This window comes from Bufo gargarizans, chromosome 10 (genome assembly GCF_014858855.1).
Source record: "Bufo gargarizans isolate SCDJY-AF-19 chromosome 10, ASM1485885v1, whole genome shotgun sequence".
NCBI classification, from domain to species: domain Eukaryota; kingdom Metazoa; phylum Chordata; class Amphibia; order Anura; family Bufonidae; genus Bufo; species Bufo gargarizans.
In genome coordinates, this window is record NC_058089.1 from 94548445 (window position 1) to 94565011 (window position 16567).

The window sequence follows — 16567 nt, forward strand, 5'->3', positions numbered from 1 at the left end:
ACATGTTCTCATTCTGTTTACGCCAAATTCGGACTCTACCATTTGAATGTCTCAACAGAAATTGAGACTCATCAGATCAGGCAACATTTTTCCAGTCTTCAACAGTCCAATTTTGGTGAGCTCGTGAAAATTGTAGCCTCCTTTTCCTATTTGTAGTGGAGATGTTGAGTGGTACCCGGTGGGGTCTTCTGCTGTTGTAGCCCACCTTTCTTTCCCATTCTGACATTCAGTTTGGAGTTCAGGAGATTGTCTTGACCAGGACCACAACCCTACATGCATTGAAGCAACTGCCATGTGATTGGTTGACTAGATAATCCCGTTAATGAGAAAAAGGACAGGTGTTCCTAATAATTCTTTAGGTGAGTGTATATTATGTTACCTCTACAGCCCTGTATCCCTCAGTGGACATTACAGCCACCATAGAAAGAGGACTATGGCCGCCATAGATTCTACTGGAGAAGACTTGAGAGAGAGAAGGCCATCACTCTCATCCTTGCCTGAATCCATCCTTATCTATGACTGCTATAGCTGTAGATGTACTACAACTCCCATTTTGCACTACAGTAAAGAGAGACCCTTATTCTTCTGTCTCTGGCCTGGTTACTGACTCCTGCACCATATGCCCGCCTTTGCACTCTACAACCCCTGCCTTGCACCCATACAAACACTTAAAGGGGTTGTCTGGGTTCAGAGGTGAACCTGGACATATACCCATTTTTACCCAGGCAGCCCCCCTGATATGAGCATCGCAGCGTTTCATGCTCCGATGCTCTCCCTTTCCCTGCGCTGAATGTTTTACACTGCTAGGCAGACGCTTCCTCCTAGCAGTGTTCCCGGTGACGTCACAGGCTCAGAGGGATCGGGCTTTAGCGCTGCCCTAGCCGTTTTACAGGCTAGCATGCTCCGATGCTCTCCTTTGCCCTGCGCTGAATCGCACATGGCAATGACACTTTTTGGAGATCCGGTGACCAGGGCCGGTGCAAGGATTTTTGCCGCCCTAGGCAAGATAAAAATTGACGCCCCCCCTATCAGATCCGGAATTGCGGACCCGGATCTGCAATTCCGATCCTGAAAAAAATAGTACATGTCCTATTCTTGTCCCCAATAGCGGACAAGAATAGGCATATTCTCTTAGTGCCGGCAATGTGGGGGTCCACAAAATGCGGAACGCACATTGCCGCTGTCCGTGTTTTGTGGATCTGCAAAACACACACGGATGTGTGAATGGACCCTAAATGTGAGGTAAATTAGTTTCCAATGTAGTATTAATAATTAAACAATTACATAATAAACACATTGCATTGTCTACTTACTACCAGGACAATAAGATGATCTGGTCTCTGGCTGCAGTCTGGCTCTTGGTCTGTCTCTGGGGACTCCCTTGTCACTCTCCCCCCCCCCCCCTCCCTTGTCACTCTCTTCCCCCCCCCTCGTCACTCTCTTCCCCCCCCCCTCCCTTGTCACTCTCTTCTCCCCCCTCCCTTGTCACTCTCTTCTCCCCCCCTCCCTTGTCACTCTCTTCTCTCCCCCCTCCCTTGTGTCTCTCTTCTCCCCCCCCTCCCTTGTCACTCTCATTCTACTCCCCCCTTGTCACTCTCATTCTACTCCCCCCCTTGTCACTCTCATTCTACTCCCCCCTTGTCACTCTCTTCTCCCCCCCCTCTCTTGTCACTCTCATTCTACTCCCCTCTTGTCACTCTCATTCTACTCCCCCCTCCCTTGTCACTCTCATTCTACTCCCCCCTCCCTTGTCACTCTCATTCTACTCCCCCTCCCTTGTCACTCTCATTCTACTCCCCCCCTCCTTGTCACTCTCATTCTACTCCCCCCCCCCTGTCACTCTCATTTCCTCCCCCTTGTCACCTCTAATGTAGCGTGGCCAAGCTCTGTTCGGTCCGCGGTACAGGAGCTTTTGTTTCCTGTACCCGGCCGGACTGACAGGAAGTGCTCACTTAGTGTGCACTTCCTGTCAGTCCGGCCGGGTACAGGAAACAAATGCTCCTGTACCGCGGACCGAACAGAGCTCGGCCACGCTACATTAACAACACAGCAGTCAGCAGGCGCAGGCTCTCCATAGGGTAATCTAGGTGGAGGCTTCGGCCTAGCAGTGAGCTCGGTGATGTTATCAGTGTAAAAAAAATACAGCGCAGGGAAAGGGGGAGCATCAGAGCAAGAAATTCTCCAATGCTCATGTCAGGGGGGCTGGCTGGGTGAAAATATGTCTGGCTTCAGCTCTGAACCCGGACAACCTCTTTAAACAACACGGGCACGCCAACTACCATCAGACAGAAGCCCCATAACCAGGGTGTGCCCTCCTATCACTGCACAGCCCAGTGCTAGTGCCACTGCTATCCTCCTCTCCAGCTCCTCCTGGGCTCGCTGGCTGCAAAAAAAAAAAAAAAACATGTGGAAAAAAAATCTAAAAATAGCAGATTTTCCATCAGATTTTTTCCAGCCATACGCTGAATTTAAAGGGGGATTCCCATGGCGTCTTTTCATACTTACCTGCTGCCAGCGTGCCGTTCACTTCCTGGATTCTGGCTGGGGGCGGGCTTCATCTTGATTGACGTCTTCTCCCGGCCGGGCCGGCCGCTGGACTGAACGCGCACGCGCCATGGTGACTTATCCCTGGCCAGTATAGTACAGAGGCGGCGTGCTCGTTCGTGGCTCTGTACTATTCTGGCCAGGAAGAAGTCCCCCATGGCGCGTGCGCGTTCAGGACAGCGAGCGGCCCGGCCGGGAGAAAAGAAGGAGTCTTCTGCGCAAGTGTGGCCACAGGGATTCTGGAGAAGAGCGGTGGCCGTAACCAGGGGAGACCGAATGACAACAACGAGGTAAGTGGGGATGAATTTTCTCCTAAAGGGTGGGAATTGGGTAATCAAATATATTCACAAAAATGATCACTGTCAAATGATTAAAAGATTTAACAGTGATGATTATAATGGGAATACCCCTTTAATTCCGCAGCTTGTGCAATGTGTTGCATTAATGACAAGGGTTTCACCCCCTACAATAAAAAACGTCAATAAAAAAAAAATCCGCAGCAATATGTGTGAAAAAACCTGCATGAAGCAGGTGCAAAATCTGTTGCGTGCTTTGCCCATAAAGCGCAGCTGTCATGGGACTGAAGCTCCTGTGTATTGTGATGGCACGTTACAGTAATAATAGCGGTCAGCACACTGAAGAATCCGCAGAATGCAGGCTACACCCTGGCTTCGCTATGACTACACACCGCCTTCGCGGCCGCACTTGTTTGGTCCTCCGCCGCCGCCGTACAGCTGTAACGTATTGGCTGCACACAGCGGATCAGCACTGCTATAGTGACCCCGTTCTGTACACAGTCGCTCAGGTAACCGGGGGCGCGAGTGACGGGGGCTCCGGGGCTGGGACGACGGGTGAGTAAAGTGACTGCGACTTGTGGTTATCGCATCGGACGGAAGCTGTGTCCGTAACTAGTGCCAAGGGAACCTGGCGCAGTTGCCCATGGCAACCAATCACTTGACTGCGCTTTAGCTCACAGAGTGCTGGCAGTCTGGTCGGTTGCTATGGACAACTGCTCTATTCCCCTCAGTGTGAGACTGGTGGCCGGTCCCTAATACTGGGAATCCTAATGTGGAGTCAGAAACTACAATTTGTACGGTTTATTCCATCTTTTACTGCGGCCTTGACCATTTGTGGCAAAGCGGTGGTGATAGGAGGATATATTGAGGAACACGGCTGTTTTATGTTGTGTTTTTTTTTACCTTTAAGGTATATGTATTTCACAGAAATGCGTTCACGTGTTGCAGAAACCGCCTCAGTCACGTGTACGGAATTACAGGCCTCATTCACACGGCTGGGTCCATATTTCGGTCCGCAAACCACGGATGAACAAAATACGGATACCTTCCCCGTGCATGATTCCGTATTTTGCTCGCTTCGATCAATGGAAAGGACCGTTCTCATCCGCTATACGCACAAGACTAGGACGACCGATGTTTTATCATTTGTGGAATGGACAGACGGATTTGGAAGAAATACGGATGTGTGCCCGGCCCCGTAGAAATGAATACGTCAGCGGATAGCACGTGGGTGATAAATACCGCTGTGTGCATGAGGCCTTGGCGTATGTTCACACCACGTTAGGAGCGCTCCCCGATCAATATGTCAGCCATTGGCCTTAGGGGTTGTCAGGGAATATCTAACATTTAGATGATACCTGCCTCTGCTTTTGAAAGGGTCACCCTTAGCCGCTCTGGTGTACTGGCCATGGGTTCGCCTTCCGGGGTCCAGCTTGCTTACTGCCTCCCCAGCATGGGTATGGGCCTCACTGTAACCAACCACTGGCCTCAGGGGTGGCGCTGACTGGTGGTGCCGGTGGTTTGCAGGCTGAGGAGGAAGTAAACGAGCCTCACACCAGAAGATGGACACACGGGCGTGCAGGACTGAGCTGGCAGGAGCCGGCGGCGGGCATCACCTGAATGTTAGGTGTTCCTGGAGAACCCCTCCAATGCAGAATAAAGTATACAACACGATATATCTTTTATGTGGCACAATAGGACACGGCCGGAAAGTGCATGCCTGGCTCCAGCTCTGAATCAACATTTTCATAGGATCAGCAGTTTGGATACAGGGTGGATATAGTATGGATAAGGGGTGGGTACAGTGTGGGTACAATGTGGATAAAGTATGGGTACCGGGGGGATACAAGATACAGTGTGGATACAGGATACTTTATGGATACAGGGTGGATACACTATGGGTATAGGATATAGTATGGGTATAGGATACAGTATGGGTATAGGATACGGGGTGGATATAGTGTGGATACAGTATGGGTACAGGTGGATACAGGGCACCTGAAGACTGACTCGGACGAGGTTGCAGGTGATGGGAACCCGTCAGGAGGTTGGTGCCACCCGATCCGCAGTCTCACACTTACAAACAGCTGTTTTATCCTGAAATGTTAGTTTGGAAAATGAGGCTGGAAAGGGGAGAATAGTCATGGGGGTGACCCCCGCACGGTTTGGCTTGGTTCAGATGTCCCTCCCTATATTTGTATCGGCAGAGACTCGTCGGTCCAGCTGAGGGCCCCCAGGTGACTATTCTTCCTAGTCTCGCTCATCTGGGTACAGCCCGGCTGTTTGTATCCGGGGGTCCTGCCGGGATTTCGTGCTGCTTGTGGACAGGATTTCCTGGCATGTAGTGAATGATGACAAGGTTCAGCGACGTCCGTTTAGGCCTCATGGCGGTATTACAAATGGATCCCTAATCCAGCACCCGGAGATTGCTAAGGGACCATAATGCGTCTCTGATTTTATATGGGGTACCTGGAACAGAGCGGCGGTGTGGTCACAACACGAAATCTACCAGTACAAGAAATGCTCGTCACTTTTGAAAACCGCCATGTGTTCTAGATGCATTTTAAAACTACAGGAGATCCTGTGTGGCCCAGTAGTCGCCTCCACAGATGGTTCTCCAGCCACCAACAAGTTTTGGGGATGACACTGTAAGGCTCCATTCACACGTCCGTGGTGTGTTGCGGATCCGCAACACAGCCGCCCGGAACCCCTATAGAAATGCCTATTCTTGTCCGCAGCCGCGGACAAGAATAGGACATGTTCTATCTTTTGCGGAGCTGCAGACCCGAAGATTGGGGCCACGCTCCGCAATTGCAGATGCAGACAGCACACTGTGTGCTGTCCACATCCATTCCGTCCCCATAGAGAATGAATGGGTCCGCACCCGTTCCGCAAAATTGCGTAACGGATGCAGACCCATTTTGCGGACGTGTGAATGAAGCCTAAGGGAATAGGGATGTGTTTAGCCTGGGTGACAATCTTATGGCGGCATGCCCTAGTTATACGGGGTAACAGCGTATGTCAGGGCGGTAATCCGTGTTTTTTATGTGTTGTTTCCTGCACGTGTAGTCCGTATCTTCTCAGTAAAGGGCCTGGGAAGTCTCCAGGGCCACCCACTGCAAACACAAATGGACCAGTTTCCAAACTGGTTTCCTCCAGGTCTCTAAGAGACCGTACACAGAAATGTCCTGACCTCGGAGCAGAGATCACGTTTAATAAAGGGAGTGGAGAAGAAGTCGGCGTACAGGACGAGTCCTCCTACCCCGGCACGTATGGATTGTCCTCCTGTCCTCAATATTGCTCCACTGAGATCATGGTGGGTCAGTCATGGGGATTGAGGAAAGTTTAGAGCGATGTTTGGGAAATACACCTCGTGGGACAGGCGCGTTTCTTGGACTGACGGCTACCTATGTAGCCACAGGGTTTGTCTAGCACAGCAGCCCCTGCTGGCTATGCTGCGCTTTCTTACCTGACCTACTGTCCCTGACCCGTGTGAGTCTCGTAATGCCCAGGTTATAGCACCGTGTAAGGCCTTGGCTGCGCAGAGGGGTCATTTATTAAGACCTTCCTTTTTGACAGTCCTTTTACTAACATGTACAATGGCGTTACCACCTGAAGAGTCACCTAATTTAGGACGGCACGTGCGCCTCATTGTAAATTAGGCGCATCTTTGATGGTCCATGTGTATGCTGGAAAATCAGGGGCTGGCATCGTTTTTTTTATTTTTTTATTTATTTATTTATTTATTTATTATTTTTTTTATCAACTTTTTTGCACCCTTTTCTGGTGTAAAATAAGTAAATTTGCCTGACCCCAACTCCCTCGACACTCCTTTGTGTTAAACGTGACAAAAAAAGCCTCAAAAAGGGGTAGTGTGCAAACTTGACACCAAAAGAAGGCGTAAAGCTGTTAGCAAATGACCCCCAGGGACTTTTTGTAACCGCACTCATTGATTTTTAACTACTGAGTGGCCGCTGCAGTCCAGAGATTACATGCAACCCGATGCAGTCTCTTGAACCGCAGCCGCGGCTCGATAGTTAAAGAGTTTGTGCCACGTCTTCACAGGATGAGAGATAACTAACTGATCAGTGGGGGTCCCATTCCCCCGTCCGGATGGAGCAGTAGGCCGAGTATGCACCCTGCAATTCCACTCATTCTCTATGGGACCGCTGGAAGTAGCGGAGCGCTGTAGTCCGCTGTCTTCAACAGTCCCATAGAGCATAAATGGAGCGGCAGGGTGCATGCTCGGCCCTGTTCTCAGGATGATGGGGGTCCTAACGTTGGACCCCCATTAGTCAGTTAGTTAGCCCCTATCCTGTGTATAGGGAATAACCTGAAAACTTGGCACAACCACTTTAAAAATCAGTCCGTGGCGCTACAAAATTTTGCAGTTTAGTCCTAGCCTCCAGAGCCTATAGATACATTGAGGTAAAGGTGATGTATGTATTTTGAGGTCCCGAAAACGTGGATCCGCAAAAAATACGTATGACGTCTGTGACAACCATGTTGCATCCGCAAAGCCCACAAGAATAGGACATGTTCTATCTTTTTTGTGGGACTGCAGAACAGACATGCTGCCTTTTTTTCCGCACTGAATCCGGACCCATTCGATCCAATGGGGCTGTGCAGATGAGCGATGTTTTTCACGCATGACTTGTGCGTTGCGTGAAAATCGCAGCAAGCTCTATATTCTGCGTTTTTCACGCAGCGCAGGCCCCATAGAAATGAATGGGGATGCGGTGCGATTTTCACGTGTGGTTGCTAGGAGATGAAAGCAACCCCGGACCCCATTAAAGTCAATTTACTGTATTATTTTCCCTTATAACATGGTTATAAGGGAAAATAATAGCATTCTTAATACAGAATGCATAGTAAAATGTCGATTGAGGGGTTAAAAAAAGAAATAAACATTAACTTGCCTTATCCGCTTGTTCACGCAGCCGACATCGTCTTCTTTTTTCCACAACCTTTGATGCAACCCGCTGATCGCCCCCGCTGATCCTTCTTCCAGAGGAAGCCTTGGCCTGGGAAATGTAGTATTTACATCAGGGATGCACAACCCTTTCTGGTTGGGGGCCACGTTGTGAGCCTGAACCAATTCCAAGGGCCGAAAATAAAACTTAAAGGGGTGATGCCAACTGAAATACTATTTTTATGGCATATTGAACATACAGTATATATCATAAATGTCTAGTTACACTTCTAGTACTCCCATCTAATGGGAAAATACATGAAAGATACATGTGAGCAGCCACAAGACATAGACATACATGTCTGTTACCAGATGATTGGGGGCCGCACAGAATGGTATCGAGGGCCGCAGGTTGTGCACCCCTGATTTACATGGTTGGCCATTTATGTCCTACAATCAAGGTGGATTTGATTTAAATCATAGTTGTCTACATAAAGACTAATTCTTGCTGGTATAACTTATAATATGCAAGTAGATGAAGATTTTTAAAAAATATACACTTTTTATATTAGTTTGATTAGGTTGATTCTGCATTCATAGGTTTGTAGAAGTTAGGATTAAGGTCTTGTTCTCAACTCTGTTCATGTTATAACATTTGTGCTGTGAAGAAGAGGCCTGTGATCTCTGCTGAGTCCAATTCAGTTTTGAGAACTGCAGAAGTAAACCAAGCATCTGTGATAATATCTTGTAGGCAGAGAAACTGCCCAATAATCTTACAAAAACCTCTGGAAGAGCATGACATTGTGAATGGATTAATGGAATTTATTTACCAAAAAAATTACACACATAGAAACATAGAATGTGTCGGCAGATAAGAACCATTTGGCCCATCTAGTCTGCCCAATATACTGAATACTATGGATAGCCCCTGGCCCTATCTTATATGAAGGATAGCCTTATGCCTATCCCATGCATGCTTAAACTCCTCCACTGTATTTGCAGCTGCCACTTCTGCAGGAAGGCTATTCCATGCATCCACTACTCTCTCAGTAAGGCTACTTTCACACTTGCGTTCAGAGCGGATCCGTCTCAGACGGATCCGCTCATATAATGCAGACGGTGGCTCCGTTCAGAACGGATCCGTCTGCATTATATTGTTAAAATATTTCTAAGTGTGAAAATAGCCTCAGACGGATCCGTCCAGACTTTCAATGTAAAGTCAATGGGGGACGGATCCGTTTGAAGATTGAGCCATAGTGTGTCATCTTCAAACGGATCCGTCCCCATTGACTTACATTGTAAGTCTGGACGGATCCGCACGCCTCCGCACGGCCAGGCGGACATCCGAACACTGCAAGCAGCGTTCAGGTGTCCGCCTGCTGAGCGGAGCGGAGGTTGAACGCTGCCAGACTGATGCATTCTGAGCGGATCCGCGTCCACTCAGAATGCATTAGTGCTGGACGGAAGCGTTCGGGTCCGCTTGTGAGCCCCTTCAAACAGAGCTCACAAGCGGACACCCGAACGCTAGTGTGAAAGTAGCCTAAAGTAATACTTCCTGATATTACTTTTAAACCTTTGCCCCTCTGATTTAAAACTATGTCCTCTTGTAGCAGTTTTTCTTCTTTTAAATATTCTCTCCTCTTTTACCTTGTTGATTCCCTTTATGTATTTAGCAGTTTCTATCATATCCCCTCTGTCTCGTCTTTCTTCCAAGCTATACATGTTAAGGTCCTTTAATATTTCCTGGTAAGTTTTATCCTGCAATCCATGTACCAGTTTAGTAGCTCTTCTCTCAACTCTCTCCAAAGTATCAATATCCTTCTGGAGATATGGTCTCCAGTACTGAGCACAATACTCCAAATGAGGTCTCACTAGTGCTCTGTAGAGCGGCATAAGCACTTCACTCTTTCTATTGGTAATTCCTCTCCCTATACACCCGAGCATTCTGCTAGCATTTCCTGCTGCTCTGTGACATTGTCTGCCTACCTTTAAGTCTTCTGAAATAATTACTCCTAAATCCCTTTCCTCAGATACTGAGGTTAGGACTGTATCACTAATTGTATATTCTGCTCTTGGGTTTTTACGCCCCAGGTGCATTATCTTGCACTTATCAACATTAAATTTTAGTTGCCAGATTTTTGACCATTCCTCTAGTTTTCCTAAATCCTTTTCCATTTGGCGTTTCCCTCCAGGAACATCAACCCAGTTACAAATCTTTGTGTCATCAGCAAAAAGACACACCTTACCATCGAGGCCTTCTGCAATTTCGCTGATAAAGATGTTAAACAATATGGGTCCCAGAACAGATCCCTGAGGTACCCCACTGGTAACAAGACCCTGGTCTGAATATACTCCATTGACTACAACCCTCTGTTGTCTGTCCCTCAGCCACTGCCTAATCCATACAACAATATGGGAGTCCACGTACAGCCTTATTCTACATAATTAAAAAACTAATCTTTATTTCATGATGGAATAACCTTTGGATGGTAATATATTTTCCTCAAAAAGCATTTTATATAATAAAAAAAAATCTGATTTAAATAAAAATATATTTTTTAATTTATTATTATTATTATAATATATATTTTTTTAAATCATTTGATTTTTATCCACCCTGTCTACAATGGTGTATCGGGCCAGAACGGGGGTCACTTGTATAGGGCGGCTCTCTTTTGTGGTTCATAATGGGGGGGGGGGGGTTAGCAGGGGAGCCCTGTGTTGTCCATCTATGAAAAATTCTGCCATTCTTGCTTTTCTGTCTGGTAGTATGTGCCCATTCTGATCCTTTCTATTCTGTCATATCTGCAGATGTTCAGAAGATGACGCCGAGCTGTGAATAGAAGTGGAGGATCTGGAGCCCAGGATGGGACCCGGGGGAAACGCCTTGCTGTTTGCGGTCTGGGCCAGAGCAAGCACTTTCATCTGCGCAGGATTAGCCCTGTACTGAGCATCATGGACGCCTACCAGTGATTTTTATACCCACTATTATAAATTACATATACTATAAACTGTTGCTGCTACGGATATTCATGAATCATTATATCCAGAAAGGTCCTGATGCTTGTAAGCCAGAACACTCCGTTCTGGAGGAAATATCAGTAACTTGTCTTCAGGTCACTAGGCTCTCGCAGGCCCCCAACCAAGTCCATTCTGGTACGTTCTTTTTAGATAGCGTTGTGTGAGCTTATTACAGTGGAAATCCAATGGGGTCCAATATGAATATCATGAACGGAAATGTCTGACTGTTACTAAGGCGACTTTCACATCTGCTCTCAAAAACACAGCGCAATTCATTGTCAATGAGCGCACCAGAATACATTCCGTTCTGGTTTGTTGTATTCCCATGCCTGACACATAACCACTGCATGCCGCGTTTTTGTGTGCGGCATGGGAAACGGAAGAAGCCGCATCCAGCACCAAAAATCATGTAAGTCAATGGTTCCGCATCAGTTTTTTTCAGGACATGACCGGCTGCGTCCATTCTGAATGGATCTGAACGTATTATATTGAAAATAAAGAAACCGGACCCGGCACTAAAACCATTGTAAGTCAATGGCGTCAGATCCAGTTTCTTCATTTTTAATATAATACAATCCGATCCGTTCACAATGGGCGCAGCCAGCTGTATTATAAAAACGTGAAGTGTTTTGCTGTGGTTTTGAGATCCGAAAACCGGATAGCAAAAGCGCAGATGTGAAAGTAACAGAAGTGCTCGTGTTAGAAGCTACACTCATCCAAACCGACAGCAGTGCAGCCTGTAATGTCTGAAGGGTTCTCCGGGACTAGAAAAATAAAGCTGCTTTCTTCCAAAAGCAGCCCCACCTATTGACCTATCCTCAGGACATGTTACCAATATCAGCTTGGCGAGGGTCCGACAAACCCACTGATCAGCTGTTTGAAGGGTTAGCGCTGCTTCCTCTTCAAAACTGCCTGCACGTCATCTCGCTTGTAGAGGCGGCGCAGTGTAATTACAGCTGCTCGTCTTATTCAAGTGACTTGAACAAGCAGTTGTAATTACGCTGCGCCGCCTCTACAAGCGAGACGGTGCGCAGGTAATTTTGAAGCTAAAAATACGCAGAGCGCCGCCACCCCTTCCCACAGCTGATTGGCGGTGGTGCTGGGAGTCGGACTTCTGCACCATACTCCTTACAGTGCACTATGAAGTAACTGTATGTCATGGTGCATGTAAGGGTTAAAGGGGTTGTGCAGTGCTAAAATATTGATGGCCTATCCTTAGGATAGATGCCCTTTACCCTAAGTTCAGACCTGAGCGTTTTACAGCGCGTTCCTACGCGCTGTAAAACGCTCAACACGGAGAAACCAATGATTCCCTATGGGAATGGTTCTCATCTGGGCGTTTTACAGCGCGTACGATCGCGCTGTAAAACGCCCGACGCTCAAACAAGTTCTTGAGCTTTTTTTGGGGCGTTTGTCGCGCGTTCCCGCACATAGATATTCGGGAACGCGCGACAATGTGTGCACGCCTGTCTCTGTATGCGCAATTGTAAACGCCCGTACAATCGCGCATACAGAGCGCTCGTTTCAGAACGCTCAGGTCTGAACCCCCTGTAAAGGCGCCAAGAGTTCTTGTATTGGGAATTGTCAATTTACATCTTAAAGGGCAGCTGTCAGCAGTTTTGTACCTATGACACTGACTGACCTGTTACATGTGCACTTGGCAGCTGAAGGCATCTGTGTTGGTCCCATGTTTATATTAGGTGAGACAACAGGGGCGTTGCCGTTACACCTAGAGGCTCTGCTCTCTATGCAACTGCGGCGCACTTACTTTCTGTATATGGTCAATGCCATTTGCTGAGGTGAGACAACCCCTTTAATTCCAATCCAAGCAGTTGTGTCAGGAGCTCAGCCCTGTCTGCCCTGATCGGTCAGGTACAATGGCAGTGCCCGCAGGATCACTATCACATATGACATTGTGGGGGCTCAGATGATACAGTAACCACAACTGTTTATGTACGTGAATGGAGGAAAAAAAACACTTTTATGTGAAATGTTGTTAGAAGCTAATTGGCAGGCGTTTCAGCCATGATTGTTTGTCATCTGTGCACAGAATAGGGGATACACGTGGGTCTGACCGCCGGGACCCCCACGATCACTAGCTCTGATGACTGTGTACTCTGCATAGAAAATGGTCATCGTATGGATTAAGAACCTTTTATCGTGTCGTAGATGGTCTCATATTGTCCTGGTAACTGGAGATTGAAAGGCAGAAATCGATGGCCGTTTAGTAAGAGACGTCCTTCGGTTTCCGTGGGGGCTCTCATTCACTTGCTACTGAAACGTAATTGCATATGGCGGACATAACGTGACGAAAATCATAATTTTTTTTTTATATGTATGCTTCGTTAAAGTAACAGCACCTGTCCTTTCACCTAGATGACCATCTGCAAGAAGCCGTCTGGTAAGACCGTGCCGGTCAAGGAGGGGGAGGACGCCGGGACCGAGCCCCCTCAGCATTCCCGGAGAAATGGCTGGAGTTGGCCTCCACACCCCTTGCAGTTTGTGGCCTGGTTCACTTTCCTTCTGTTCACCATCATCGGATTTGGCATTCTTGTCCCCCTTTTGCCTCGGCATTGGGTAGCCGCTGGTTATGTTGTATCCTTTAACTACAGATGCCTAGGATGGCTTTTATATCTGCAAAAAAAAAGATGATGAGGTTAAACAAGTCGAATTTAGTTGGGGGACGCAGAGGTAAGGTCAGAAGTTCTGCCGGAAGTGTGCCTACAGTAACATTCAGGACTGTCCTGGGACTGCTTATTCCCTGCGAGGCCTTCAGCAGGTTTTATGACCTCGTGTTCTCTGGAATCTAGGCTGCTGTAAATGGCAGTTTATAGTCTGCGGACAGATCCGTAAGTCTCCCTGTTATTATCAGGAAGCTAAATGCTGTGCCTCAGTTAAAGGGGTTATTATGCCATGACTGATGATAAAAAAAAAGATCCGACATATAGTACGTCTTAACAAAGCTAGAACCAGCCCTGTACGTGACATGGATCCAGAGATCGCCACATTCATTGCTCCAATACCTCTGCTAGATTATCTTTAGCCTGGCAGCTCGGGGGGGGGGTCCTCTCTGCTGCAAAGAAAGGCTACTTTCACACTTGACATAACTGAACGGAGTGCACAAGAATGCATTCCGCTCCATTTGGTTGCGTCCCCATCGCTTCAGGCAGCGTTTTTCTGTACGGCATGGGGTGCGGAACAAGGCTGATCAATCCTGACGCACAATGTAAGTCAATGGTGTTGGATCAGTTTTTTCGGACACAAAAGAAAACTGATCCAGTCCCTCATTGACTCACAATGGTTTTAGTGAGGGATCCGTCATGGCTATTTTATGGATAATACAATTGGATCACTGACATATGAAAGGGGCCTTATAGTCGCCCACCACCGTTTCTTAAAAAAAAAAAAAAAAAGTGTGAACCCCCACATAACATACATCGCTGTGACATTATTCTTCCTTAGTCCTCTTCATCCAGTTTATGGGAGTGCTGTTCATGTTACATTTAATTGTCCATTTTCTGGCTGTTACCATTGACCCAGCAGATGAGCACGTACGTGCCAAGGGCTCCCCTGGTCCGCTACCTGTATTCGATAGGACCAAGCATGCTCATGTCATTGAAAACATGCATTGTTACATCTGTGAGGTGGATGTGTAAGTAGAAGTTCTCGTGTCTTGTACGTGTACTGGTCTTACAGGCGAGATGGACTGCGCACAGCATTGCACCTTACTTTGGTGAGTTGTACAGCGCCTTGCGAAAGTCTTCACCCCCTTTTTTCTGTTTTGTTGCATTATGACCCAGATTTAAAATGTCATTTTTGAAGCGTTTGCACCATTTGATTTACACAGCATGCCTATCTCTTTGAACATGCAAAATATTTTTTGCTGTGACACAAACAATAATTAAAGGATAACTGTCATATATATTTTTTATTTTTATTTGCTAGTTATTAGAGCTAGGCATGTATACCTGAGTTAGTCTGTCAATGATTGTCAAAAGATCTGTAATTACCTTATAATAACAGCTTTCATTAATGTCCCGTGTCCCTTTCCACTGCTCCCTTAAAAGACCGTTGCTAGGGCTTTTCTGTCTTCCCTTTTAGTATAAACAGAAGACGGAGGGGCGGTCCTTCACACTGCATGCCTGCATTAGGCTTCAGAGTGAGGAGGCGTGTCTCTCAGTAATCCAATCTGATTGGCTGACAGGGAGCTGCTGGCTACAGCAAGTGTGTATGGGAAGTTAGGGAAAGCAGTTTTGGCCTCAGAGAACTGACAGAGGAGCCAATTCGAGAAGATCCTCATATTGTAAATGTTTAAACAGCCAACTAAGGGAAAAACTCAAGGAAAACAGTGGTAGGCCGAATGCACACGGCCGAGAGCGGTCCGTAGGTATGCCGGGATGGATTCCTGTTCAGAGCAGGCAGCGCACAGCGTCATTGGTTGCTATGACGCCGTACGCTTCATGCCGCCGCTGCTGTACAGTAATACACTCGTATAGTGTATTACTGTACAGCAGCGGCGGCATAAAGCGCACGGCATCATAGCAACCAATGACGCTGTGCGTGCCTGCTCTGAACAGGAATCCAGCCCGGCATACCATGGACCGCTCTCGGCTGCGGAACACTGCCGTGTGCATTCGGCTGGATGTGAAGATGTGAAGAAACTAAAGATTGCTGTATGCATAATGCTGCTGCTGCAGCAGTAGCCTATGCTGAAATAGATTATTTTTTTTGAATGAAAACATGACAGTTACACTTTAAGACCAATACATTGAATGTGCATATATATATTCACCCCCCCCCCCCCCATCAATACTTTGTGGAGCCACCTCTTGCCACAGTACAGATGGAAGTCTCTCCAGGTATGTTGCTAGTAGCTTTTTAAATCCAGGTGTTAATGCAACAAAACAGGAAAAATGCTAAGGGGAGTGAATACTTTTGCAAGGCATTCATCACAATAAAAACGCCTGAACTAGCAGGTTTATCGCACTTGTCATGTGATGACGTTATTATTGTGGAATGTTTGTCCCAGATTTCCTAACTCTCCATGACTTCTGTTGTACGTTATGGGGGTTTATTGGCAATATTAGTGCCTGAGAGAGCAGGGAAATCTGTATCTAAAGCTGGCTAAAGGTTTAAAGGGTTTGTCCAGCCCTTACTAAGTAGTGGCTTAGCCCCCCCTCCCCGAGGATGTCACTAGCGGATCGGTGGGTGTCTGATATCCTGAACCCCTGCCGGTTAGATGCTCGGGTGTAGCTTTGCCGTCGAAAGTACAGAGCCCCATCAACTTTGCAGTGGAGGTTGCTCGTTACTACAGCTCTGCCCCTTTGAAGTCAGAACCCTAGCGATCTGCTGGGATCACCTATCCAGAGGATAGGCCATCATTTAGAAAAGGCTGGACAACCCCTTTAAAGGTGTGATCATGATTTGTAAGGAAGAGTCCACACGTAAGATTTTTAGTATTGTGCGAAATATAGTTTACCCCTATGCATTTTCATGGTTTATAATGTCTATGGATACAGACCCAGAAACATTATGCAGCCAGTTATTTTATCAGAATTGTTCACTTTTGCTTCAGTAGACACAATGAATATCATTAAAGGTTATGTACATGTTGGGTGGGGCGGGCAATTGTTTTAATGATTGCATTTTATTAATTTTGGGAGAAAAATTATTATTTCAATTGGTCTTTAAATTTAATTTTTGAGCTGTTCTGTTCTGTCAAATGGTTTATCTAGCTGTTCAAATCGTACTTTCTTTTTGTGCTGGTCTTCTAATAACCCTCATCTCTAAAGTC

General features: G+C 46.9%; 1 protein-coding gene across 1 annotated transcript in view; it reads left to right on the top strand.

The window, feature by feature from the left end:
- The first annotated feature begins 3280 nt into the window (after positions 1-3280).
- The window catches only part of ZDHHC1 (zinc finger DHHC-type containing 1), a 42634-nt gene continuing 29347 nt past the window's right edge, over positions 3281-16567 (top strand). Inside the window, exons 1-4 of the mRNA XM_044269296.1 lie at positions 3281-3395; positions 10564-10908; positions 13150-13368; positions 14250-14425. Of these exons, the coding sequence (XP_044125231.1) occupies positions 13150-13368; positions 14250-14425 (395 nt within the window). The 5' untranslated portion in view covers positions 3281-3395; positions 10564-10908. The remainder of the gene's footprint in view (positions 3396-10563; positions 10909-13149; positions 13369-14249; positions 14426-16567) is intronic.